The 24,702-nt window shown below is 51.3% G+C and overlaps 10 protein-coding genes across 10 annotated transcripts; 4 read left to right on the top strand and 6 right to left on the bottom strand.

Moving 5' to 3' along the window:
- Positions 1-605: 605 nt before the first annotated feature.
- On the bottom strand, positions 606-1,965 carry K460DRAFT_362375 (uncharacterized protein). The gene has a single exon (XM_040932630.1). It carries the CDS (start codon positions 1,778-1,780, stop codon positions 1,046-1,048), a length of 735 nt encoding a protein of 244 aa, XP_040794177.1. The 5' UTR covers positions 1,781-1,965; the 3' UTR covers positions 606-1,045.
- A 329-nt stretch (positions 1,966-2,294) lies between these two features.
- Positions 2,295-3,862, top strand: K460DRAFT_362374 (GroES-like protein). The gene is made up of 2 exons (XM_040932629.1): positions 2,295-2,646; positions 2,702-3,862. The coding sequence occupies exons 1-2, from the start codon at positions 2,494-2,496 to the stop codon at positions 3,665-3,667; spliced, it is 1,119 nt and encodes a 372-aa protein (XP_040794176.1). The 5' UTR covers positions 2,295-2,493; the 3' UTR covers positions 3,668-3,862.
- Positions 3,863-4,289: 427 nt separating this feature from the next.
- Positions 4,290-5,169, bottom strand: K460DRAFT_272311 (uncharacterized protein; the record flags this gene model as incomplete). Its single annotated transcript, XM_040927787.1, has 2 exons — positions 4,290-4,379; positions 4,432-5,169. 2 exons carry the CDS (start codon positions 5,167-5,169, stop codon positions 4,290-4,292), a joined length of 828 nt encoding a protein of 275 aa, XP_040794175.1.
- Positions 5,170-6,092: 923 nt separating this feature from the next.
- On the bottom strand, positions 6,093-7,625 carry K460DRAFT_270424 (GPI-anchored wall transfer protein 1; the record flags this gene model as incomplete). Its single annotated transcript, XM_040927649.1, has 2 exons — positions 6,093-7,472; positions 7,530-7,625. The coding sequence occupies 2 exons, from the start codon at positions 7,623-7,625 to the stop codon at positions 6,093-6,095; spliced, it is 1,476 nt and encodes a 491-aa protein (XP_040794174.1).
- A 1,273-nt stretch (positions 7,626-8,898) lies between these two features.
- K460DRAFT_38545 (uncharacterized protein) lies at positions 8,899-10,777 on the top strand. The gene has a single exon (XM_040935538.1). The coding sequence runs from the start codon at positions 8,971-8,973 to the stop codon at positions 10,477-10,479; it is 1,509 nt and encodes a 502-aa protein (XP_040794173.1). The 5' UTR covers positions 8,899-8,970; the 3' UTR covers positions 10,480-10,777.
- A 16-nt stretch (positions 10,778-10,793) lies between these two features.
- K460DRAFT_38539 (uncharacterized protein) lies at positions 10,794-11,961 on the top strand. Its single transcript, XM_040935535.1, has 2 exons — positions 10,794-11,789; positions 11,841-11,961. The coding sequence occupies exon 1, from the start codon at positions 11,036-11,038 to the stop codon at positions 11,753-11,755; it is 720 nt and encodes a 239-aa protein (XP_040794172.1). The 5' UTR covers positions 10,794-11,035; the 3' UTR covers positions 11,756-11,789; positions 11,841-11,961.
- Positions 11,962-11,979: 18 nt separating this feature from the next.
- Positions 11,980-13,010, bottom strand: K460DRAFT_324672 (uncharacterized protein). Its single transcript, XM_040930574.1, has 2 exons — positions 12,794-13,010; positions 11,980-12,598 (listed from the first exon to the last, which is right to left on the bottom strand). Exons 1-2 carry the CDS (start codon positions 12,889-12,891, stop codon positions 12,403-12,405), a joined length of 294 nt encoding a protein of 97 aa, XP_040794171.1. The 5' UTR covers positions 12,892-13,010; the 3' UTR covers positions 11,980-12,402.
- A 254-nt stretch (positions 13,011-13,264) lies between these two features.
- On the bottom strand, positions 13,265-15,311 carry K460DRAFT_382989 (FAD dependent oxidoreductase). Its single transcript, XM_040935432.1, has 6 exons — positions 15,097-15,311; positions 14,425-14,978; positions 14,139-14,354; positions 13,817-14,040; positions 13,639-13,741; positions 13,265-13,577 (listed from the first exon to the last, which is right to left on the bottom strand). Exons 2-6 carry the CDS (start codon positions 14,934-14,936, stop codon positions 13,514-13,516), a joined length of 1,119 nt encoding a protein of 372 aa, XP_040794170.1. The 5' UTR covers positions 14,937-14,978; positions 15,097-15,311; the 3' UTR covers positions 13,265-13,513.
- A 256-nt stretch (positions 15,312-15,567) lies between these two features.
- K460DRAFT_413149 (uncharacterized protein) lies at positions 15,568-18,511 on the bottom strand. The gene is made up of 5 exons (XM_040937588.1): positions 18,285-18,511; positions 18,151-18,226; positions 18,033-18,099; positions 16,568-17,861; positions 15,568-16,519 (listed from the first exon to the last, which is right to left on the bottom strand). The coding sequence occupies exons 1-5, from the start codon at positions 18,470-18,472 to the stop codon at positions 15,805-15,807; spliced, it is 2,340 nt and encodes a 779-aa protein (XP_040794169.1). The 5' UTR covers positions 18,473-18,511; the 3' UTR covers positions 15,568-15,804.
- A 232-nt stretch (positions 18,512-18,743) lies between these two features.
- Positions 18,744-22,980, top strand: K460DRAFT_382986 (nucleotide-diphospho-sugar transferase). The gene is made up of 9 exons (XM_040935431.1): positions 18,744-19,065; positions 19,127-19,246; positions 19,310-19,395; positions 19,448-19,785; positions 19,836-20,480; positions 20,958-21,125; positions 21,283-21,870; positions 21,964-22,698; positions 22,751-22,980. The coding sequence occupies exons 1-9, from the start codon at positions 18,941-18,943 to the stop codon at positions 22,820-22,822; spliced, it is 2,877 nt and encodes a 958-aa protein (XP_040794168.1). The 5' UTR covers positions 18,744-18,940; the 3' UTR covers positions 22,823-22,980.
- Positions 22,981-24,702: the final 1,722 nt, after the last annotated feature.

Below are 24,702 nucleotides of genomic sequence, written 5' to 3'. Positions count from 1 at the left end.
TGGGGAGTTATGAGTGCTGTTTGCAACATCTTCACGATGTTTTGCTGCAGTAAATTTTGCGTGTTGAATCTTTTTTGGTAATTTGCCGTCGCCACGTGGGCCGCTAAACATGAGGCCCTTCTAAGCTAACCGGGATTGGCCGGATGCAGGATCGCCGAAAGACCTTGCCACCACCAGCACCCTGCCAACAGTGCGCCTCACAGAGATAGCTTCGGCGGAGTAGAGCTTGGTATACTCGTTTGAGAACTTTCCTGCCAAAGGTGTTGATCATAGCACTAGTGGCTTGGAACGGTGGGTGGACAATCGACCCAAACCATCCCTCGCCGCTCAACCCGGGATATCCTATCGTTCACGACTGGGCTTACTGCGGAGGCTGAATCAGCATAGAAAATCTTTGAAACTCTGTGCTGAGGAGCAAGTGTCTGCGGTTGTCGCAAATCATGGATCTCACGCATGCCTCGATTAAAGAGTACATCTTTCAAACAGCCTGAGCTTTCCAACACAATCAGGGAGCTGTGAAGTTAATAAACTCCGTGGACCAGACAACGAATTAGCGACCGTAAAGGAATCGTGTAACACATGGAAGGGTGCTGCATCAAGGTCATACAAAGACCATACATCGGGGAACAAGAGGGATTGAGAGGCCATGAAGATAGCAAGTAATCTTCACTGGTGTACGTTTGGAATCATCCATGATTCCGCCCAGAGACATTCGCCATTACGACTCCGGGATTAGATTCGGTTTTGACAGAACAGATGCAGAGAAGAGCGGCCGCATCAGCTTTGAACGCGAGGAAGCGATCATTCTGTGGAGTAACAAAGCCAACAACCGCGAAACCTCGTTTCAACATGTTCCACACGAAAGCTTATGGACCGTCCACTAGTTGAAGAATATAGCAGCTGATGGCAGCCAACGGCACATTTCCAACACGTCAATCATCTGCCAGGGCAATCATAAACCGACTATAGCACAAACACGCGAAGATCTAAGTCAAGGACCAGTACCCGCATACAACAATGACTACTACTTTCTAACCAGGACATCTTAACGAGCGAGATTCATCATGCTCATGACCTGGCCGTTACCTGGGCCACCCTTCTCCATCTGCATCAGGACCTGTCTCATACCCGCGCCACTCTGGCCCATGGAACCCGCACCATACACTGCTTCAGCCAGCATTCGCACCTGCATGGGCATTTTATCATCACCGTAGTGCTGAATCATCTCCTGCTTGGTGACCTTCTTTCTCAAATCGCTCCAGGCACCGCTCTCGCCAAACGCCTCACACTCCTTCTGTTTGTCCGCGGTCCACCAAGGCGGCAGAAGGTTGGGACGAGTAGCTGCCTTGGCGAGGTATTGTCGGAAGGGCTCGATGCTGCTCGACGCGCCAGTATAGACACTACGCGGCGTAGTTTTGTTCTCAAGGTTGAGGTCGTCTGCCTGGCGCATGCGGAAGGAGTCGATGAGAAGCTTGAACACGTCCGTCTCAGGGCGATCGTGTAGGTACTTGCCCTGGTCAAGCCTCGTGAACGGATTCGACACGTGCTTTTCGAGATCCTTCAAACGGCCAGCAGAGTAATTGGTGCTATGCTCGGTATTGGCTCCAACGAACGCGTCAGCAGCATTCTTGGCGCAGACCTTTTTGTGCGTCTTCCAGTCGGCCTTCTGGCAGTCGCGGCCACAGTATTGGGTGGTCTTGCATTTTGCGCAGGCTTTGAGCGTGGTGAGATTAGCAGAAGCGGCCGTCTTCTTGCAATTTGCGCAGGTCTCGTCTGCCATGGTGATTATCGATCGGTATGAAGGAGTCGAGGGCGGGATATGCGGATGAAGTGGGTAACGAATGACTAGAAAGTCTTCGGTGCAGAAGACAGGTCTATAGGCTGCGAGAAGCTTATGACCTGTCTTTAAGGAAGCGACAACTCACTTTAGTTTAGTTGCGGGGAAGTAGCAAAAAGCAAAAAGCCGTGCATAAGATCACCGGGGAAACCTAGCAAGCTAGATTTCACGCGCAAGCGACACGCATTCACGTGTCCAAAAACTGAGCCAAGCACTGAATGATTATGCTGTCTAGCGTCATCTCCGTGCACGTTTATCGTACTGCATCTTCAGTGAACGATGTCACTGTGTGAGCGCCTTTCCACATGCGCCTGCAAGCCTTTCGTCCAACGAACTTGCGATAATAGTTTTGGGGAAAGGGCAGTTTGACCGATTCGTCATAGTGTACAAGGGAAGCATTCAATACTATGATAACAATCCACGTCGCGAATTGCGGGGCTGAATTACACGCGTCTAACCCCCGCTCCGATACTCGCCACGAGACAACATCGACACAACTTGGGAATATGGTCGTGATGATCTCCTTCGGATGCTAATGCTTGGTCGCCTGATATTGAAGATATATAAGTCTAAGAATATTCCCTTCTTCAAGCTTGTGTGAAAGACTCCCCAGCACTAACTTTTTATTGAACCCATCGCTTGATCAAAAGCTCAAGATGGCTTCTTCCACCTCCAAAGAAATGGTCAACCCATCAATAGTCCTCTATGGTGCCAAAAACGCAGCACTCGAAGATAAGCCAATACCAGAACTTGTCGAGCCACATGATGTTCTCGTCCGCATCAACTACGTAGGCGTGTGTGGCAGCGATGTAAGTCACCTACCGTTTCCATTACCACTACGAAAGTTGTCTAAAATATGTTCAGGTCCATTTCTGGCACCACGGCGGCATCGGAAAGATGGTCAATCCTAGTACGGGCATCGTCATGGGCCACGAAGCAGCCGGTACCATCCACTCCATCGGCCCTGCAGTCAAGACTATCAAGCCCGGAGACCGTGTAGCAATTGAGCCGGGCACGCCATGTCGCCTCTGCAAAGCCTGCAAGTCCGGCGTGTATAATCTGTGTCGGCAAATTCGCTTTGCTGCTGCACCTGGCCCGCCTGATACGCAGGGGACTTTGTCAAAGTACTTCCGCATTGCAGAAGACATGGTGTACAAGATTCCAGATGAGATGGGCTTAGATGAAGCGGTACTTGTGGAGCCGCTGGCTGTGGCCGTACACGCCGCGAAACTAGGCGATGTACGTCCTGGGGAGACGGTCGTAGTAATGGGGAGTGGAACGATCGGATTATTCTGTGCCGCAGTCGCGAGACAGTTTGGCGCTCATCGCGTAATTCTCGTTGACATTTTGGAGAAGAAACTCGAATTCGCGACCTCGTACTTGGGTTGTGAGACTTTTCTATCATCCACCAAAGTCGAGGCTGAAGAAAACGCGGCATTGCTTCTAAAGAAGCTTGACCTAGCTGAATACGGTATCGACAGCTTTGGTGGACACGTAGACACTGTCATCGAAGCTTCAGGTGCTACATCAAGCATCGAAACTGGTATACATATCCTACGACCTGGCGGCAAGTATGTTCAAACTGGGTTGGGAAAACCAAAGATCGAATTCCCCATTGTGGCAATGAGCCAGAAAGAGTTGATTGTCCGAGGATGCTTCAGATATGGTACCGGTGACTATGAACTGGCAGTTAGTTTGATCAAAAAGGGACTTGTTGACGTAAAGCCGTTGATCAGCTCGGTGACGCGATTCGAAGACGCGACGCAGGCGTGGGATAAGACGGGCAGGGGTGATGGCATCAAGAATTTGATACAAGGTGTGCAGGATTGAACATGTAGGCGTTCAATGAGCAAAGTGTCCGAAAGTACTCACCGAGGATAGGCATCCAATCCTATAGGTACTCAGATGACAGTAGAAAACGTGAGGATGCCTAGAGGCGAGATCAGCATGGCTGCTAACGTTTCTGTCCGGACAACCTAGATAGACGATAGCATCGTATTTTAATCCCGAACCTTCATCCTCGAGATAAACCGTGCGGCAAGACTTGTATCAACCTTTTTAGCATCATGGTATAACGGCCACGCGAACAATCACACTGAATTTCATTCCGCGCGCGTTGCTGATGGATATAGAAGGTGGGGAAGACTGATGAGCGGAGTCATGAAGTCACCTTGGAGAAAGCTTAATAATCGATGTATGGATTATATCATAAGTCCGAAAGACATAGTCGTGAATAAGGGTATCAGCATAAGCAAATCGTTCTGAAAAGTCAGTGGTGTAACATATTGGGGTTCAAGATGAAAAAACTCACAACTCGTTTCCATGTCATTATTGCCATCGTGCTTGTATGCCGCGTACAGAGTTCGGTGTCTCTCTTGGAACACCCCCTCTCGTGGCCGAGGCTAAGGCATGAAGTAAGACGTCGATGTTCTGCACCCTGTCCATGCCATTCTCATCCGTCCCAACGCTGCGCTTCCTTGCTATATCCTATCAACTCCAGGTCGATATTGAGGGTCTTCAGCATCATATCCATCGTGAATGACTGCGTCGAATTAGCCTTCTCGTTCACTCGCTCCATAGCTATCACTACTCACATCATCATCAGCACCGCCCTTGAACGTCTCCTTTTCCTCCTCTCCCTTCTCCTCTTCCGTCTCTGCATACTTGTCGTACGCCTCCTCTGACACCTCACCGTTCTCCTTTGCTTCTTGCATTTTCTCCATTTCTGCCTGCATCTCCTCTTGTTCCCACTGCTTCTGTCGTTCTTTTGATTCCTTCTCGCGTTCTTTCAAAGCGCCTACGCCGCCCATCCTATTCACCCTGTCTCTTGTGCTAGCAAACAGCTCTTCTGCGGCGGCTCGGCTTGCAGTCCGCCACCTATCGATTAGGATTACCAGGTCGTCGTCTTTAGTGGAAGTAGCGAGCGACTGGGCTTGTGTGAGCATTTGGATTTCGTTGCGCAGCTGTACGATTTCGCGCATATGTGAAGGTTTCGAAGACGGCTTTTTCGGAACGATCCGCGAGGGCGTAGAGAAGGTTGGACGGGAGACAAGCTCATTTGAGACGCGTGGCTTGCATGGTGTTGCTGCTGCTGCTGAAGCTTGTTCGGGGAGCGCTGGTGTTGCGACATGCTGCTTGCCGTGGCTAGTCGCAAAGGGGTTCGCAACATGTGCAACACGTAATGCAGATGCGTGTTCCTCGGGCGGATCCGAAGACGGTGGATCAGAACCTATGTTGGGATTCAATGGTGTGCGGAAGGGCGACTTGAACGGCTTGTGGAGCGTCTTCGCAGCTTGGTTCAGCCGGCGGCGTTTGGCTTGCGGGGTCGACATGTTCGCGTGCACAGAAACATGGAGTACTCGTATTTTCTAAGCTGCAGTTTCTCGGGCTGATTGGTGGTGTAGGTTATTGTAGGTTATTGCTAAGACTGAGCCATGGCATCGGCGCTGATGAAGTTTGCTGGCCTGTGCAGAACGCGCTATCACGTGGACGATTTATTTGTGCATCAAGCGCCCATACTTTGGAACATCTCATTGAGCCGCCTTTTCCTATTCGATTTTTTATACGTCTACATCTCGTGGATCATCTGTTAACGCCGCCATTTTTAAGTGGTAATGTTCACCGATACATAATACATACGAGCTTCTACTCTAAAATTACTTCATGTCGCACGCCACCCGTCTTATGTTCATTGCGTTATAATCTAATAAAACGAGACCCAAATAGCACCTAGACGTCATTCGATGCACTTTCAAAGCAAGATGCTCTCCTCACAGATTCGCATATCCGAGCAATTATCGAAATACGAAATTCCATGACCATATGGAGAGTACCAGCTTGTCAGTGTGGGATGCTAGAGATCGCGTCTTCTACTATCCAGAGATGAGGCCGCCTGAGCTGTTCCATGTTCCAACTTGGTAGAATGTTCATCTTAATGATAGAGAAGATTTTCTTTACTTGTTCATCACTTGCTGGATATTAAGTGTTTAGCTGAAGTTGGAGGCAACCTCGACATCAGCCAACGAGAGCGCAACTAGAATGGATGGATCCAGTTGTCACCTGAACACTTCAATACATATGTAAAGATGCGGGCAGATGAACCAAGCCTTACATTTCGAGACTGGGCAGTCAAGATACTCCAAGTTGCGGTAGGCCTTGAGGTAACGAAACTTTGCGGCAACTATTGCCATGTTATTGGGACTATGGCGAAAGATTCCCGGGATCCGATAGGAGACGGGACGTTCTACATTCTAACTCATAATTTGATAGACAGATTGTAGAAATCCAACCCAACAGCAACCCCAGTCACGGTAGCAGCGTACGCTATGAGGATCGCCATCGACTGCAGCATGCTCATGTGTAGCGTTGGCATTGTCATGTTGACCAAGCCCGTAAGCAGGTTCGCGATTAGGAAGACTGCGAGGCCGTTGCGATTAAAAGCATACAGTATGGTGCTAGTGGCATCTCTACTCCTCTGCAGCTCTTCGTCTTTGGTCGTAGCTTTGTAAAGGTTGGGGAAGAGGATGGTTTCGATGGCGCAGCATATGGTGATTTGGTAGCTATTAAATGCAGACACCCACAAGAAGTAGGGGAGGTTGGCAAGTCGTCGGGAGACTGAAAGGCGGAGGCCATAGTAACTGGTTGAGAAGTAGAACAAAGCTGTCCACATGATAGATGTCACGGCAAGCCTGCCCAATGTTGTTTGCCGGAGCATGGATATCAGAGACGCGTTCTTCGGAGTTGGCTGCTGTCGTGGGAGAGCAATTGAGCCCAGAGATTGGCCGGCGAGAAATATAGCAAGATAGCCAATGAAGGAGAATATACCTTCTCGATTCTTGGAGAAGAGGTCAGTCCGCGGTGCGATCAAAATAAAAGACCCGAGCGATGTCCAGTCCAATGCAATCTCATAGATGGCAGCCAGCGTAAATGAAAGGATCGCGTAAGATGGTACCAGATTAAAAGCCGTTTGGAAGAGAGCAGCAAATGGTGGCAGAAAGCCTAACGTGAAGAAGAAGTTCCAGTGAACGCCATATTCGGTGACGTGCTCGGCGTAGTCAAGACCTTTAACGGAGATGAGTCGGATTGTGCCAAGTACGAGGAGTGGTATGGAGTGCCTGAAGGAGGCCAAGAGCCTGTTGGATAGCGGCGGTCCCCGATCAGTCCCCTCCTTAAGGGAGGATCGGACGGAAACCACGCCAGCTGTGAAGACAAATGACCCTACGCCCATGTCCATAAGTGATGTGCCCCAATTTTCCACTTTTGCAAATCGCCGAGGAAACACTCGGAAGTCCACAGCCAGTATAGCGATACAAGTTATGATCATCATGGCACCTCGGTAGTTTGTGATGAACGGCTTAACCGGTAGCGCATCAAGCTTCGTTTCCTTCTCAGAATTGGTTTTTCTAGGCGGACGAGGTGCCTCTCGTTTTGGGGGAGCTGGCTTCTCGAGGGCGTACAGTATAGCTGCTGGGAATAGGAGGAGCATGTTCAGTACCCACGGCGAGGAGGAGTAGATGGTGGTTGCGAACAGCGTGGCTCCGCAGTTGAGCAGAAAGTCGACGAGGCAGGGGCCAGGGGTGTACGGAGTGAATAGGCGCATGCGAGACTGAATGACCGACCATAGCAAGATGCTCAACTAGCCATTACTGTCAGTAAGAGCTCCGTGGACGAATTGTGGGAGTGTGTACGGTACAGGCATTGCGAGCGAGACGCTGTTGACATCGGCGACGGAGCCCCCAGTGTGACCAGACACCCAGGCCTCCTTCAGTTGCTTGTATGTCTTCGCCATAGTATCGAACGAGTGTTGAAGCTATTTGGGCGCCGCGGTTCGAAAACGTTGCTGGAACTCGACGCGTCGAATGCTGGCCTTTTCGGAACGGGCGCCGGCCCAAGCTCCAAAACCATGACCTCACTTCATCGTACCTTTTCGTGACCTCTTTCTCTATGCGTCAACACCAGCAATGTATAACAATTATTCAAGCCACCTATGACCCTGGGAATGATTAACTCGAGTGCTTCTTCCCGGATGGTGCGACTGCTACCATTTGGCCCTAATTTCCTCGGCCATGTCAGGAAGCCTAGCCTAGCCATACAGCGCCCACCAAAGAAGGCTCTCTTTCACCCGGACGAGTAATTGAAGCTCACATACGAGAAGCTGGCTTGACCCTTCAAATGTTTTCTATTGATGAAGTTTGCCTGCTACTCCTCCAGTTACTCAAGTCCCTGACCATTATCGTGGTGACTCGGTCTCGGCAAGTACATGATCTCGTTATCACAAGATGACAGCTCAAACCTGAGGATGCTGGCCATCGCCTGGAAAAAGAAGGAGCTCTTGTATTTGATTGCTGCTTGCAATAGCTTCCCTTGGGTAGGCGCTTCCAGTTTTTGGGTCCGGCACTTAGTCGAGAAGTTCTTCATATGAGCTATAAGGGGTCTCCGCCAGGTGTTTCCATCTTCACCTCTGATTTCACTATTTTCCTACATTATGTCTCTGCCAAGCCTTCCATTTCATTCTCTCATTCACCGTCACTTTCCATTCTACATGCAAACGCGTCCCCGCCCCGAGCTCGCGTTGGGTCCAAAACACAACAACATTAACTCAAACCGACCCATCACCTCATTACAACACCGCACATGGCTAAGTAGCCGCACGCCGAATGCCCACCATGTCATCTCCGCTTCTCGGTGCTGACACCAACGCTCGACACGACGACCTCACGTCTGCGGACCCATCCCAGATCCCCAGTCCGCCGATCGCACAACGCACCAGCAGTACAGGTCATCGCAATCCCTTTTCCGTCAGCACAACTGGATCACCTCGCTATGCTACCGCGTCTCCGCCGCCGAGGACTACAATGGCATCTACCTTAACTTCCAAGATTCCACGCATGTCACAAATACAGATGCCAACTCCTACGCCGCAAAGTGACAGGTCTAGCCGTGTACCGGCTTCGCAGCGTTCGAGCTTGCCCGCCCGTGCAGTTCGCACGTCGCTTGCTATATCAACGCCTACTTACTTGGTCAGAACTCAATGCCATAGCCAGGGATTATCACAACTAACTCCACAGGGCACGAGGAGATTGCCTCCATCAAGCTCTGCACATGATGGACACGGTGGTGTTCCTACAGTTGGCATGTCCTCTGTAGACTCTTCCAGCCCGAGGGGATACTCGGTTTCGCCATCGAGCAGAGACAAGCCTCTTCCCAGCCCGCCAGTTGTTCAAGTCATTGACCCCAACAGCCCGCCTAAAGCTCAGCGTACTCTGGTCGACGCAGAGGCCGGTACTCCTTCAGAGGACGAATGGCCGATTCTTCGCCCTGAAAACATATCCCCGCCAAAAAAGCTAACACCTCAAGCGAACAGTACCAGTACGAATGTGCTGCAGCAGCAGCAGCAGCACCGCAGCGTGTCTATGGGTGCAGCGCCACAAGACATTGCTGAATGTTTCTTCGCGAACCAATCACTTACACCTGCTAACATTTTAGACTCCAGCAATGAACCGACAGCGAGCCGTTTGTCTACTCAAGGATATCAGAAGTCCATGCAGATGGCGAAACCACGCACCTTGAGCTCAAACAACCCGTACGCAAATTCCTACGACCCGTACGAAAATTCCTACCATGCATTCTCAACTGGTACGGAGTCAGCAATGGAGAGTCCGCTAGCTCACAAGAGGGGCGCCTCGGGTATGGTCCCTGTCCCGCCTCGCAACAGTTCAAAGGGCAGCTCACTGCGTTTGTCTAACCAGAACAAGCTTGATTCGCCAGCTCGGCCACCCTCTCCTGAGTCACCACTGGTCAATTCAGGTTCTACGAAATGGACAGTTGTTGGGGAGCCAGTTTCCGAGCAGTTCGTGGCTTCGACTACCTGTTCATCTCAAGACACACAAGTCGCCGCTGCCACCTCCGCCGAAGTGCAACCGCCGAATGTTCAAGATCTTACACATGACGTCATCCGCCCTGCGGATACCCATGATACAGCTCAGACTTTGCCTGGCTTAGTTAGAAGCAAGTCGTCGTGGAGCCTCGCTGGTTGCTCGTCCCTCGATGACCAACCATCACATGACTACGAGGGTAGTACTCGCATCAAGCGACTTTCATCACGCTCCTCTATGTCTGTACCTGGTCCAATGCTGAAAATTCATGGAGATGCCGATTCCATTCTACTTGGTCGAGGAGACCCTATTCCAGCCATGCCTCCCCTGCCGGCCAAGGTGCCTGACAAGACTCCACGGGAGCAATCCAAGATCTCTTTGGCCGAACGCTCAAAGCAGACCATTTTCAAAATCTCGGAAAGGATGGTATCACGTCCTTCGAATCCAAATTTGTCGGAGGATGGGACCACTGCAGCAACGCCCGTGCGAATCACTCCAATCAGGTCTATGCAGCCGCCACGTGTAGTCAGTGCAGAGATTCCTTCACCAGCTGTCTCTTCGCCCGTCTCGCACACGTCGATAGAGCACGATGAGCCCAGTGGACTGCTTCCGGTCGTGTCTTTGGCAGCCAGTCACACAGCATCTGGTTCCTCGCAGAATACGATCATACGCACTTCAAAGCCCGTCGCTGCAACCGTTCCTACTCCTGATGATTTATCTAGCCCATCTGCGATTAAACCCAAAGTAGGTGTACACTGGTTCTCTTGACATCATTTTTCTAACTCATGAACAGGACCCCATTAATACGCCATCTAAGGAGATCATTTCATCCAAGGTAGATTATGCTCCAGATATCGATCTAAAAGCTTCACCTGCATCAGTTCGAAAGGGCGTGCCAACCGGGTGGGTCTCGCCTTCTGCTAGGTTGTATCCATCAAAGCGGGCAGATGCGGGTCGCAATACAATAAGCTCTTCGCACCACGCAGGTGTTCATCTGAGTACTCGGGAGATAGGATCAGACTCCAGCACATCTCGCTCGGGCTCTTCATCGCTTTCTCGTATGACTCAATCTCACGACGCGTCTCACCTCCCAGGTCCTTCTAAGTTGAGGTCCTCAGAGAGTGCTACGCCTGTACACCGTCTTCCATCCTCAGGACGCCCAACGCCGGCGAGCGGACGAGAGAAGTCTCAAGGGTCGACGCCGAAATCACCCCTCCCTTCTCTCGGCGTTGGAATTACGAAGGAGCACGGTCCTAAGAACAACGTGGCAGGTGATACAACTGCAACAAAGGTGAAGGTGAAGGCGAAGCGCAGCCTCCGTGAGATGTTCCACAGACGCGGTACAAACCCCCCAGAGAATCTGCCGACGGTGACCACCCCAGAACGAACGTTCATGGCCGGTACACGAAGCTCTCTAGCAAAGCGCCTTAAGAATTCTGCCAGTCTCTCAATGGTTTATCTTCCTACGATGACCGAAGTCAAATCAGAGTCTGGTGACACACCTAAGCCTGCAACGAAGATCGACCAAGTTTCTGCGACGGAGCCTCCCATCAAGAATACTGATCCGCAGGCGGCGCTCTCACCGCTTACAGCTATGTCATCCAGCCCGGCGCAAGTGCCCACGCCCGTCTTTCATCACGACTCGGCAACCGTCCTCACCAACATGGTCAACCGCGTAGCCTCGATGCCCCCAGATGCGCCAGACCGTGAGCGCTGTCTCGAGATCGCAGAGGTTTGTAAAACCCTCCATTTTCGCTCCATTATGCTCGACGAGCTCGTTCTAACAGTAGCAATCAAACAGGCTGTTTGTCATTCGGTCCAGTGCTATAGAGCGGCCCAATCAAGCGCGGAGAAGGCGAGAGAGCATGCACGCGATGCGGAGCTCAATGCTGAACGCGTGAGCTCAGATATGCTTCACTTACAGAGGCTGTGTGAGCGGGGCTTTCATGGCAAGGCGCTACAGGCTATTCAGCAAAGCTTCAACGGTGCTAAGCTTGTTGATGGTGAAGACGAGGCTACCAAAGCCGGTACTTCTAAGAAGTGAGGAGTACATTGTCTGCATGGCTTTGCACTTCAAGGTACTTCAAAACGTTTTGCGTCCCTCTCCGGCTCATACTGACAGCTCACAGGTTAGTGGCGGCCCATGCCTAAGCTAAGCCCTCCAGGCCTCTAGGCCATCATCTCGACCCGACTGGCTTGACTTGCCTGCAGGGCCAAATTCGAAGGGGATGTATATGTACGATTCTTTATGGACGGGTTTCTTTGGATAATCAACATGGGTTTGCATTTGCTTTCTTACGCGATGCTCCGTCACGCACATACATTGTGCGGCACTTGGAGCATTATGACTGTGAGCACCAAGGCAGAACACGGCCCGTCTTCTCTCTACGAGTCGCAGAGCATTCATGTCATGGCATCACACTGGAACGGCTGCTCGCCAAGAGAGCTTCGATGGTCCGATTGATTTTTTCCGACCCGATAGATCCAAACAAAACCCATATATAGTACAAGTTCCCATGCCTAACAGTGACCTCAAGACGCCGAACCAAAAGCGGAGTATGCACATGCTCCCCGCTACGTTCCCATCCATATTCGTATACGCGTCTCGCGCAGAGGTTCCTCCACCTTTTGTCTTGAATTGTGTTCCTTCTCCAATCCTCTCCCTTCCTATGCCACCATCATATTCAATCCTTACATACCGCCGCCGAACATTGCACCGCCACCACCTTGTCTTCCTTGGGCCTCGCCCTGCATCTTCTCGCTGACCTTGACATTGACCTCAAAGAACTTTGCGACGCAGCGGTCGAGGCAGACGGATTCGCCCTTGTTGAGATCGGCCTCGCGATACGCCGGGTCGATGCACTTCGCAGTGCAGGATTTAAGCAACCTATATATTCAGAATATGATTAGCGCTAGTTCAATCAATCGATTTTAGGAGGGTAGGTGTAGAGGGAGGTAAAGTTGCAGCGGGAGGAAAGAGAGTGCGGGGATAAAGTGTTGATTGGAAGGGTTGGAAGGGAGTGGGGAGTAGGAGTTGGAGTGCACTTGAGGATAGGATGTTAAGATAAAGTAAACAACATACCGGCTGTACATGTCGGACACCATATCGATTTCCGCCTCTGCTTGCGCAATCTTCTGCTCAGAAGAGAGCTGTGGCTTCCCGCCGAAGAGGAAAGACATCTTGAGCAGTTGTGTTTTGTGGTAATATAACTAGTGCGGTGGAGATTTTGGGGTCGAAGTTTGAGCGCGAAGAAAGGACGGGTGTATTGATAGGCGGGTGTAAGGTAGTATTGTTGCGTCGAGTCGAGGACGGGCGATGATGTCGCGCGGTACATGCTGGGAAAAGTATTTGGAGCTTTGGTCGCGGTGGGGCGCGTGCGACGGCAGCTTTCTCCACTCGATGCATTCGTGTTTGTAACATCGGACAAGCACAAATTCACGCCGTTGGTTTCTGGGGTCATTTATTCATACCTAATTGGGTTATTATCATTCTGGTTCCTCATATGGAGCAATGAAATATCAAGGCTATTCTTGTGTTGCGAGACATTATGCTGATTATCATTCTGGTTGAGACTATGGTCAACAAGCACCCCGTAATAACTGGACCTAATTCATATTTTCAACTATCGATATAGGACTCCCTTAGTTTTCCGTCGATTCAGGATGAAGTCCTCAGGCTTTACTCGTCGACGGTTGAAGATATGCGTAACGGCCGCGTGAACAAGATAATTTCAGTCTCTATGCGTCATGTCCTATTCCATTATTCTAGGGCTATTAAGCAAATCATAGGTTAACGACCAAATCATAACTTTAGGCTGGAACCAAATGTCTTTTGCACCAACTCCAGTACCCGCTCAGCCGTACCCCTGCACCAAGTCAGAAAATCTCTCCCCATCTTTCGCGTTCGAAATCAAAGGTGAAACTTACCAAGAAGACTGATACCCCGCTCCAGCATGCCCGTAGCAATGCACAACCGGAACATCCCACTTGCCCTTCTCCGTCTCAATCCTTGGGCCACCTATCCTCGAAGCTACAGTAAATTATTAGCCCCATTTCAACTCAACATGCATATGTAGTCACCAACTCAAGGGAAATAATAACTTACGTCGCAGCCCAACGTTCTTTGCTATGATCTGCAAATCCTCTACTCGCCCTAGTTCAGGACACAGTTCACAACATCGCTTCATGATGTCTTTCCCTAACTCTTCGTCCCACTCAGCGCTCCAATCGTTGTCTTGACGGCTACCGCCGAGAATAACACCGCCCCCGAGAGGGCGTGGAAAGACGTAGGTTGTCGTGGGATCTATGCGCTTGGGGGAGCGGAGGTACCTATACATCGTAGATGGTTAGTGTGAATATTCACTTATGAATGAGCAGAACGAGGTACGGAACGGAGTGTAGTATACTTCACCCGTCCAAATTCGTACATTCTGTTGATAGGAGTCTTGGGTTCTGCGACTAGCAGTGTTTGACCTCGAGTCGGGTATAGATTCTTGTCGAGGATGTCGCTCAGATGAAGAGATCCGAGACCAGTGCAGTTGATCAGAAGCGTAGTCGATGGAAAGTCGCCCAGCAGCTTGGAGACCGACGGATAATGTCGACGAATGAGCGTTATGCCTTTGGCTAGGGCTTGACTCTGAAGCCTGTGTTCATCGTCAACATGAAATGTCCTGTGTTCCCACGTTGATGTTTTAAACATGGATGGCTTCTTACCACTGCAAGTACACCTGCGTATTAATTCGAAACGTGCTCGGGAAGTCAAGACCAAAGACTGCATCTTTAGGTAGTTCTTCCTTGCTCAATTCTCTCAGCCCGCCTACAAGTGAATCGTACCACACCTTGCCCGTCTCCTCCGTCAGAATACCCGTCTCTTCAATAGGCGCATCAAACACAGCCCACATACCCTGTCTTCCCAACCCAAGCTCATTTCCTTCCCCTTTCTTTATCGCTTTGCAGCCGTGCACCACCTTCCCATCAATGAGTTCGCCAAATCGATGGAAAGTTACTTCGTCATACTTTTCTAACGGGCCATTGTCGTGAGCCATCGAGGCCCAATTTGCGCCGGCCCATGGCGACGTGTACTCGATTGATCGGTCGCCGGGAAAGTGTTTTGCTACTATAGTGATGCGCGCGGCGGGGTAGGTGTTGGCGAGGACAAGGGAGGTAGTTAGGCCTACAACACCGGCGCCCAGGATAGTAATGTGGTGGGATTCCGAGGCTGACATGATGATTTGGCAGTACCGGGATAGTTTTCGTAGAAGAGTGGTCTGGATTGTATGAGTCCAAGTTCGAGCTAGGTCTGGAAAACACGTTGGATAACGAAACAAGCCAAGACTTGATTAACAACAAGACACGCGATGCTAAAGATAGGAAGGCTTTACAGACATTACTTCCATGCCTCTTTATAAAGAGCTCACGTCGGAATAGCAAATAATCAAGGTCGCAACAAGGCCGATATCACCAACTTATTCCGACGGAGAAGGTCCGACATGGATCGTCATGCCAGGAAAAGGGCGCCACAGTACGCAAAGGGAAGCTCAAGTGCGTAAAAAAAAGTAGGGGGACTGACTGGTATATCGGAAGATATGGATGGTCGTTGTTGGTATGGTGAATGTTGGTCCAAAGTCCAGGTGGGCCAGTAATGTCGGTGTTCCGAAATCGGAATGGCGTACCCTGCAGGTTAATCATATTTGTAGTTGGAGAGGCAAAGCTGCGAAGTGCATTATCCGAGATAACGAGGTCTTCTCATTGCATCAGTTAAACGTGGTGTACACCTTTCTTTGCCTACTGTACATACAAACGGGGTAATCAATAAAGTTAGCATTTGTTCTGATTGACTTCTAAGCAGCTCAAGATCGTAACAATAATTTATTATCTGTGACTCTACAGAACCCTAAGCATATGATGATGAAGATTTATTTTTAACATTAATGGTGTAAAATCAGAGGGGTATCTGTAAGAGAGTGGGATATATACGGCAACCTGAGCTGCGGACGAACCAATTCATCCTGATCATTATACACCAACAGAGACGAAGGCCAAATTTTGCTGTCCCAACTAATCAAGGAAATTATGCGTAATCGATAATGGTTGCTAAGCTGACTGCTTCATGAACCAATCCGAGCTGGCGTCAACCATGTAATTCGTAATATTCGACTCATTTCCATACCCTCCTTCGGGCAACTGCATGTTGCTATCTGAAGCTGGATAGCTGATAGTGCCGTCCATAGACACCGGCAGTCGAGGCATGTTGAAAAAGTCGAAGACATCGAGATACTCCAACTCATTTGGCGCTGGTGTGCGAGCCGGAGTGACGGACGGCAGCCTTGCACTATTATTCAGCTTCGGTTGCCGGGAGATAAGGAAGTCTAGATCAAAGGCACATCGTCGCATATCGGCCAAGATCTTGACGGTCGAAGGTGTCACCCGTTCGCCATTCGCACCAGTAGGTGTTTGCTGGCTTTCTTGATACTCAGACAAAACGCGTGAAAGCAGGCTTGCATAGCGTGTGCCGACTTCCCAGTACTGACCAAACTCTTGAAGGGTGCTAACGAGTAGGTTGATTGAGCTATCGACTCGGTGATCAATGGTTGATCCGTGTACTAGTAGCACGCGCGCAGCAACCCAGAGGGAGAACGCGAAAGGCGGACCCAGTTTGCTTAGCAAGCCGTGGTCCCGAACACATGCACATAGTGTTGTGAGGTTCTCAACAGCGCTGAGACATCTCTGGCTGGCGCTGAACGAGGGTGTGAAGATGGGTGAGCGATGGGTCGGATACGCCGCGGATGAGTGAAGACGAATTACGGTGCTAGGATGGTCAGCGAGTACTCTTACGATATGCTAAGACCAAACATACGTGTGAAATGCCGCATGCAACATGACTAAGCCGCTATTGAGGCTTTGATTCATGCCAGGTTTGGCGAATACTCTCGCCGAGTTGCCAAACTCTTGGGGGAGGTTGTACTTCCACTGCTCAATCGCGTTATCGAGCTCGCGGTACTCGCCCTGCCATTTTTCTACGTCGGACAAGGAAGTGATATCAACGGGTTTCTTTAGAAACTTATGTACGCGAGTTAGTAGTCCCAGAATTTCTACGTAGTAAGAGAACCAGCCCAAGTTTTCCGGTCTATTTCTCGTCTCTACAGGCAAGTTTCGCGCATACATATCATCACGGCAAGGAAGGCGTCTGTCGATTTCGTTCTCGTCTAGAGCGAACTCAAAGGCAGTTGCCACGGTAGCGTAACGATCGAGTACGTAGATCATCCAGAACAGCCTACGTCGGCTCTCTTCCTCGATCCAGTCCTTGGGTTCGGGAAGCACTATGGCTCGCAAAGTGTAGATTGATGCGTACTGAGGGGCGACGGCCGGAGAGTACGTTTCGACAGACAACCCCAATTGCACTACGCTACGGGTGATGAGCGCGAGTAGGTTCCATCCAGGTGGACCATTCGAACAGCCAACAACATCAAGGGCGAGAATCACGAGCGCCTGAAGAGACTTCACCGAACTGTTCTCAATGCCATAGAGCAGAACCTTCTCTTTCGAGTTGCGGTGATACCGTTCTCTTTTGTCTGCCGTTAGTCGCTGGTCCGTTGAGAATTTCACAGTTGTAGCGACGACGGCGTGTAGAATGATTCGATCTGCTTCGTCTAAACTCGCGTCGCCGAACAAAGAGTTTAATGTTGTCTGACGATGGAGTATTGGACACCAAGGGTAGATGTGCTTGAAAAATAGGTCGACAAGCCCATATAGAAGGTCGTAGGGAGGAAAGTCTGCATCCGACTGGCCCAGAGTCTTGGACATAGCAGGGTGGAACTGCTCATGGTTGAACGGCGTATAAGCGTCTCGTTGGAAGCCACCCAACCCACCCTGCATGTCCTCATAGCCACTCCCGGTAACTGACGGAGTCGGTCTGTTGTCCGTCACGCCATTGCCAAATTGGTTTTGTATAGCATTTTGCGAAGGGAAGCTCGGTGTGGGTTTCTGTATGAAGAGCGCAGTCTCGGGGCGCGGTATATGGGGGGTTTGGATGATGGGTGGGCTTCGGAAAGCAGCGACTTCTTGTGGTGAAGGGCCGGAAGTTGCGATTTGAGTGTGTGAGAGCTGGTTAATTTGTGATTGCTGCTGGACGATGAGCGATTCGAGCTTATCTGAGATGATGGTCAGCTCGCAATCCTACGTTTCAGATTCTGAACCTTCCCCACTCGTTCAGATGACCTTGCCATCACCCCATGGGGATGTGAGAGAAGGTAATGCCAAACATCACCTCGAATCAAACGGGCCTCGGGTAATTGGATGCGGGTAGCGAAGTAGGTACTCACCAAGACGAGCCTCCAATTCACGTCCATAGCCTGCGCGAAGCCCTGGCTTCTTCCTTGGTAGATATACCTATGCCATACATGAGTCGCTGTCATCTGAACCTTGCAACGAGCGACTTACGCATTGCGAGTGGTTTTTGAGGCACCATCCGCACGCCGGCGCGCCTCTATCGCATTTCACCTTCCTCTGCTTGCAGCTCAAATCCTGTCAGCATTGTACGTTCGACTAGACGAACCGACTCCTGCAGTACTCACGTCTCACAGCTCACGGACAGCGGGCGTTTGCGCTTTGTACCGCTCTGGCTCCTGTTTGTCGCTTCGTCTGCGCTAGATTCCTCTGCGCTCCAGGGTTCTTCGGCAGAGTGGTGCGATAGCTTTGAGTCTCCATTAGGACTGCCGTCATGCTGGTTTGTAGCGCCGTTGTTTCCAACGGTCGCATCCATTATTGTGAACGATGCGATTGGGGGCGTATGCGTTGAGCATGTCTTCGGCAGAGAGGACACCGAGAGTGTGCGCGGGGTTAGGTGTTTCAGCAAGCTTCCCCAGACTTCGTATTTTACTGATTGACCCTCCTCCACACCGCTCCATTGGCGACACTGGGTGGGCCGTTGCTGAGTAAATACATTACGGTGCTACTAAACCCCCTACCCGCTGTATCAAGCACCATCCGTGCAGAATGCCGAATCCTCGGAATGACCGCCTCCACTTCTAGGCCGACATACAATCAGAACGGTCTGTCTTCTCGGTTGTCTAATGCAGCGAGATCGTCCGAAGGAGCACTATGGCCCATTTTTCCGTTCTACTGCACATGATCATGCAATGTATATAACGAATACCTCCTCGTAATTCCGCTGTGCATCTACCCCTCTCCTTTCTGCTCCTCCTTCCCCGTTGGCATTCCTCCTTGCACAATGCCTTCTACCACGCAACCCAGCAGCGCTGCGCGCTCCTTTCCTACAATTAAGAAAGTGAAGACGTTCATTACTCAAGGACCTGGCTCAGGCGGGGACTACCACAATGTACATGGAGGCCATTGGTAAGATGCATGTAAAGGTTGCTTGCGAGACATGTACTGATTTCGCGCCTCTATCTTTTAGGCTCATAGACTCTAAGATCTCGACACCCATGAGCCAGTACGAGCAGTATCGCAAATCAAGAACGAGCTGGGGAATCAACGTCTTGGGTTCATTCTGCGTAGAGTTGGAGGCCACAGATGGGTAAGAATTCCATGAACAGACGCGACCGAAGTCATTCACTGACTCGTGCCTTTATCTTCGCAGCTCCAAAGGTTTTGCAACAGGCTTCGGAGGACCACCGGCGTGCTGGCTGGTCGCTGAGCATTTTGAGCGATTCTTAATTGGCCAAGGTAAATCACGCATTGCAATGGTTATAATGGGAAGATAGCTAACAAATTCCAGATCCCCGAGACACCAACCACCTGTTTGAGCAGATGTACCGCGCTTCCATGTTCTACGGCCGCAAAGGCCTTCCCGTCGCTGTCATCTCCGTCATCGACCTTGCACTCTGGGATCTCCTCGGCAAGATCCGCAACGAGCCGGTATACAAGATGATCGGAGGAGCAACGCGTGAGAGGCTGAACTTCTATTGCACTGGCCCCGAGCCTGTAGCAGCAAAGGAAATGGGCTTCTTTGGCGCCAAGGTTCCTCTACCATATGGTCCTGGCGAGGGAGTAGAGGGCTTGAAGAAGAACGTCGAGTTCCTCACAAAACACCGTGAAAGCGTGGGACCAGACTTTGTAAGATCTCCGTACGACTTGCATGTGAAACATACCCTGACTTTGTGTAGCCTATCATGGTTGATTGCTATATGAGCTTGAACGTACCTTACACCATCGAGGTCGTCAAGGCCACGGAGCATCTCAACCTTAACTGGTGGGAAGAATGCCTGAGCCCCGATGACACGGAAGGTTTTGAGCAGATCAAGCGTGCTCACCCCAGGATGAAATTCACCACCGGCGAGCACGAGTTCAGCAGATATGGTTTCCGCAAGCTCATTGAGGGCCGCAACTTGGACATTCTTCAACCCGATGTCATGTGGGTGGGAGGTCTCACGGAGCTGCTCAAGATCTCAGCAATGGCTTCTGCATACGATATTCCTGTTGTCCCGCACGCTTCAGGTCCCTATTCCTACCACTTTGTTGTCAGCCAGGCCAACTCGCCGTTCCAGGAGTACCTCGCGAACTCGCCAGATGGCAAGTCTGTGCTTCCAGTGTTTGGCAACCTCTTCCTCAATGAGCCCATTCCCAACAAAGGATACCTTGATGTTAGCCAGCTAGACTTGCCTGGTTTCGGTCTCGAGTTGAACCCCAACGCTGGCCTTATCGATGCGACGCGCATTCTCAACCCTGCGCCGGTTAAAGCTTTGAAGCCTGCCGAAGAAAAGCAACCTGAGCAATCGGCTGAGACCAACGGCGCTGATGTGAATGGTCAGGTATAAACGATGAAGGTTTCCAGGCGTTCGGAGGACTATTGCATATGTGTTGTAGCTTTCAAGGTTCACGGCTGCATTGACGCAAGCATGATTTTATGCTCGTCTAGATGGTTCTGGCGTTGGATGCATGTGCGATTGTAAACTCTTGCATCAGCAACGCGATCTCGTATATCCTCATGTAGAGCATGATCAAAATGAAAACACGAAATGATACCCTTCACGTTCCTATATTTAGTCACGATCTCCAGCCGCTGACAGTGATTGCCCCATGTGCGGCCGGGAATGACGCCGAGTGGGGCAGCGTGGGCGTTAGATGCAGCCGCAGCTGAGCACTTGCAAGTCGATTCTTTCATAGACTGTCAACAAAGCCCAGCCTTTTCTCCTACAAACTACACCCGTGTACAACTGCCTGCTCTTGATAGACATATTGCACCATCAATTACATCGTGTCCCTTGCATCAACCCCGCCAAATCAAGCTACCCCGCCATACGCAAATGGAGGCGGTCAAAGACACCATCAACACAGCCCTTGAGGCACTGCACATCACCGGCAGTAAGCAGGGTGTTGCAGCGAAGGAACCCTCAGAAGAACAACTCAATGATCTGAAATCAAAGTATGAGAAGGCAGGGCAGGAGCAGGTCTTCGTACGTACAGCCGCGCCGCCGTTCTCAAAGCTGTTTGGCTCCTAGAGTGTCTCATAGAGTTTGCCACAACTCATCTAGCAGTGGAAAAGCTGCTCGAATTCCCCCGGGTTCTATCGAGACCAACTGAAAAGAAGCATGGGCTGACCTCGAACTCTAGTCCTTCTACGACAAGCTCTCTACAGCTGAGAAAGCCGGTCTCTTCGAGCAGCTGAGCAACTTCAACCCCGAATACATCAACGAGATCACCGAGCGAGCCCTGCACCCAGCCAAATCAGAATCAGAATCTACCGAGACCAAGCTCGAGCCCCTTCCCGAAAATGCTACCTCCTCAGTCCTCGACTCGTCACAGGACAACCTTGACAAATGGTACAACAGCGGCTTGGACCTGATCGCTGAGAACAAAGTGGCAGTGGTCCTCATGGCCGGTGGCCAGGGCACACGACTAGGCAGCTCGGCACCAAAGGGCTGCTTCGACATTGGCCTACCAAGCAAGAAGAGCCTGTTCCAGCTGCAGGCTGAACGCATTGCGAAGGTGGAGCGGTTGGCGGCGAAGAAGCATGGCAAGGAGAGCGTTACTGTACCGTGGTATGTCATGACATCTGGGCCCACGAGAGGACCGACTGCCAAGTACTTCGAGGAGAACAACTACTTTGGCTTGAAGAAGGAGAACGTTGTAATCTTTGAGCAGGGTGTGCTGCCGTGCATCTCGAACGAGGGCAAGATTCTGTTGGAGAGCAAGTCCAAGGTACGTCTAAATAGCTTCAGCGCAGTGCAGTGGTCGGTGGGCAATTGCAAAGCTGCTGAAGTCATCCATTCTAATTGACGCTGACAAGGCTAGGTCGCGGTCGCTCCTGATGGCAACGGTGGTCTCTACCAAGCCCTCATCCAGTCTGGTGTGGTTCAAGACATGGGCAAGCGAGGCATCCAACACATTCACGCCTACTGCGTCGACAACTGCCTCGTCAAGGTCGCTGATCCCGTCTTCATCGGTTTCTCCGCCTCAAAGAGCGTGGATATCGCAACTAAAGTCGTCCGCAAGCGCAACGCAAAGGAGTCGGTTGGCCTCATTCTGCAAAAGAATGGTAAGCCAGACGTTGTAGAATACTCTGAGATCTCGACCGAGGATGCAGAGGCGAAGGATTCCAAGGACTCCGAGTTGCTGAAGTTCCGTGCCGCAAACATTGTCAATCACTACTATTCGTTCAGCTTCCTGGAGAGCATTCCAGAGTGGGCGAAGAAGCTGCCCCACCATGTTGCTCGCAAGAAGATTCCATTCGTCAACACCGAGACTGGAGAGACGGTCAAGCCAGAAAAGCCCAATGGCATCAAACTGGAGCAATTCGTCTTCGACTGCTTCCCATTCCTCACCCTGGAGAAGTTTGCGTGCATGGAGGTGAAGCGAGAAGATGAGTTCTCACCGTTGAAGAACGCCAGAGGCACGGGCGAGGACGATCCCGATACGAGCAAGCAAGACATCCTGGTTCAGGGCAAGAAGTGGGTCCAGGCCGCCGGTGCTACTGTTGTGAGCGAGGACCTGAAGGATGGCATAGAAGTGTCACCCTTGATCTCATACGTAAGTCGTCAACGAGCCTCCATGTTTCGCACAGAGGCTAACAATTTTACAGGGTGGCGAAGGCCTCGAGTTCCTCAAGAACCGTACGATCAAGGCTCCTGCTGTGATAGAGTCAGAAGACTAGGAGCCCATGGTCTTGGATTTGAGGACTAGAAGTCCTTCAAACCAAACGCGGGCATTGTCTAACCCGCCGAGTTGCTCTTTAGGGCGGCCAAGAAGAACACATGGATGATCATGATTTCCGCGTGCCTATTCTTGAGTCGAAAAAGGTTATATAACGACAGCGACTGCTATCAGTGTTACAGATTCACGGTAGGCATAAAATAGATAGATATGAATGAACTTCAACTTCAGCTTCGTCTTCAAATCGTCACTTCAGCTAAAGTTACCGAAGCTACTGTATAGGACTGCAAGACGTCTACCCCTCTACACCACCCCTAGTCGATGGTGGCACATTACCCGATTATCAGGTCATGCCATGCAGGAACCGGCCCAAGTTCGGTAGCAGTCGGTAGAAGGGCTTCAGACACGCGAGGAGATGCGTTATCTGCGCGCTTTTCACATAACGAGACGATCCTTCAAATGTCACCTCACTCACAAGAAGGCGTACCCACTGTTGAACTCAAGGCCCAAGCGACTGTAGCCGTGTGGTGCCATCCATGGATTACAGAGGAGGCTAGTAGGATGGAGGGGCGCGACCTTGGAAGGCTCGAGCTGGCGGCAGCGGCGGCGGAGGGGTGGGATATGCACGACAGCCAGGCAGAAGCCCGTGATAGCGACAGCAACTGGACGTGATAGGAAGCGCAGAGTCGTCTAGAGTCAACGTGGCAAGGTGCCTCGAGCGCAGGAAGCCAATCTGGCCCGTCTAGGATTGTTGCGTGCATTTTGACCTCGGAAAGGGCCAAATTGCTCTGCGCATGCGCAGGGTGTTAGCGCTGCTCGAAGCAGGGACCAGCGAGCGGGCATTCAGACGTCCTTTTGGCCTGCCGCCCAAGCATTCTACACGCCCAAAAACCCTCTCTCACCACCAAAATTAACGTATTCGGAGGACGGTCGCAGCAGTGTCGCTGAGGGAAGGTCTGGAAGCCCTGAACGTACGTCGCGCCCACCGCCCGCTCTGGCTTCAAGCCCACCTTCGGTTTGCGCCTGGATCCGCTCGGCGCCAGCTGCTCCGCATTCCCACCCGCACCCCTCGACGTGACCGAAAATTCTGCGACTAACAAACAAACACAGGTGAAGGAAATTGGATATTGAAGAAGTAAACGAAGCAGGTACTAGCGACTCCATTCCTGTTCCCGAGCCTGCTGCGCCTGTTCTCGCGCAAACGGAGCAAGCAGCCGTCGCAGCACACGCAGCCATCAAACCCACCCCTCGTCTGCGGCCGCCCCTTTCGCTCCCCCTCAGCCACCCATCGTGTACTTACGTATAGTATAGATTTACGCGCAGAAACAAGAAACATGTCTTCTCTATCTCGCCGTGCGTGCTTCAAGTGCGGAAACGTTGGACATTATGCTGGTAAGCGACCTCGCGCATTGGCTGCGGCGCACGCTGCTGTGAGACACTGTCGGAAGCGTCTGTCGCGAGAAGGCGCTGTCGATGGCGGTACCTGCATGGCGTGGCCACGAGCTGTGTGCAACCCTCTATGTGGGGCATGCGACTGACGCGGGTATACAGAGGTGTGCTCTTCGTCTGAGAGACTCTGCTACAACTGTAAGCTTCAACCCCTATAACCTCCTTGCGAACAAATACTCATTTCCCATAGGCAAGCAGCCTGGCCACGAGTCCAACGGATGCCCGCATCCCCGCACCACCGAGAGTACGTCATAGCGAATCCATAGCCCTCGTGTTGCGCCCGCTGCAAATCCGATGCAGCTATACACACATTGTTGACCACGGACTGACGAGCGGATAGCCAAGCAGTGCTACCACTGCCAGGGTCTCGGACACGTCCAGGCTGACTGCCCGACTCTGCGCCTGAGCGGAGCTGGCACCAGCGGACGCTGC

The sequence above is a fragment of the Cucurbitaria berberidis genome (assembly GCF_010015615.1).
Source record: "Cucurbitaria berberidis CBS 394.84 unplaced genomic scaffold K460scaffold_1, whole genome shotgun sequence".
NCBI classification, from domain to species: Eukaryota; Fungi; Ascomycota; class Dothideomycetes; order Pleosporales; family Cucurbitariaceae; genus Cucurbitaria; species Cucurbitaria berberidis.
The sequence above is the reverse complement of the archived record's forward strand: the minus strand, read 5'-3'. Positions and strand labels throughout refer to the sequence as shown.

Excerpts from the sequence above, each read along its gene's own strand:
- K460DRAFT_362375 (XM_040932630.1), bottom strand. The coding sequence starts at position 1,780 with ATGGCAGACGAGACCTGCGCAAATTGCAAGAAGACGGCCGCTTCTGCT.
- K460DRAFT_362374 (XM_040932629.1), top strand. The coding sequence starts at position 2,494 with ATGGCTTCTTCCACCTCCAAAGAAATGGTCAACCCATCAATAGTCCTC. Across the intron at positions 2,647-2,701 it reads TAGGCGTGTGTGGCAGCGAT|GTCCATTTCTGGCACCACGG; the intron begins GTAAGTCACCTA and ends AAATATGTTCAG.
- K460DRAFT_38545 (XM_040935538.1), top strand. The coding sequence starts at position 8,971 with ATGTCCTCTGTAGACTCTTCCAGCCCGAGGGGATACTCGGTTTCGCCA.
- K460DRAFT_38539 (XM_040935535.1), top strand. The coding sequence starts at position 11,036 with ATGTTCCACAGACGCGGTACAAACCCCCCAGAGAATCTGCCGACGGTG.
- K460DRAFT_324672 (XM_040930574.1), bottom strand. The coding sequence starts at position 12,891 with ATGTCTTTCCTCTTCGGCGGGAAGCCACAGCTCTCTTCTGAGCAGAAG. Across the intron at positions 12,599-12,793 it reads GTGTCCGACATGTACAGCCG|GTTGCTTAAATCCTGCACTG; the intron begins GTATGTTGTTTA and ends CTGAATATATAG.
- K460DRAFT_382989 (XM_040935432.1), bottom strand. The coding sequence starts at position 14,936 with ATGTCAGCCTCGGAATCCCACCACATTACTATCCTGGGCGCCGGTGTT. Across the intron at positions 14,041-14,138 it reads AAGACTCCTATCAACAGAAT|GTACCTCCGCTCCCCCAAGC; the intron begins GTACGAATTTGG and ends TACGATGTATAG. Across the intron at positions 13,578-13,638 it reads GCGGGGTATCAGTCTTCTTG|GGGTACGGCTGAGCGGGTAC; the intron begins GTAAGTTTCACC and ends GACTTGGTGCAG.
- K460DRAFT_413149 (XM_040937588.1), bottom strand. The coding sequence starts at position 18,472 with ATGGATGCGACCGTTGGAAACAACGGCGCTACAAACCAGCATGACGGC. Across the intron at positions 18,227-18,284 it reads CTGTCCGTGAGCTGTGAGAC|CTGCAAGCAGAGGAAGGTGA; the intron begins GTGAGTACTGCA and ends ACAGGATTTGAG. Across the intron at positions 17,862-18,032 it reads TGAATTGGAGGCTCGTCTTG|ATAAGCTCGAATCGCTCATC; the intron begins GTGAGTACCTAC and ends CCATCATCTCAG.
- K460DRAFT_382986 (XM_040935431.1), top strand. The coding sequence starts at position 18,941 with ATGCCTTCTACCACGCAACCCAGCAGCGCTGCGCGCTCCTTTCCTACA. Across the intron at positions 19,786-19,835 it reads AAAGCGTGGGACCAGACTTT|CCTATCATGGTTGATTGCTA; the intron begins GTAAGATCTCCG and ends GACTTTGTGTAG. Across the intron at positions 20,481-20,957 it reads GCGCTGATGTGAATGGTCAG|CTACCCCGCCATACGCAAAT; the intron begins GTATAAACGATG and ends CGCCAAATCAAG.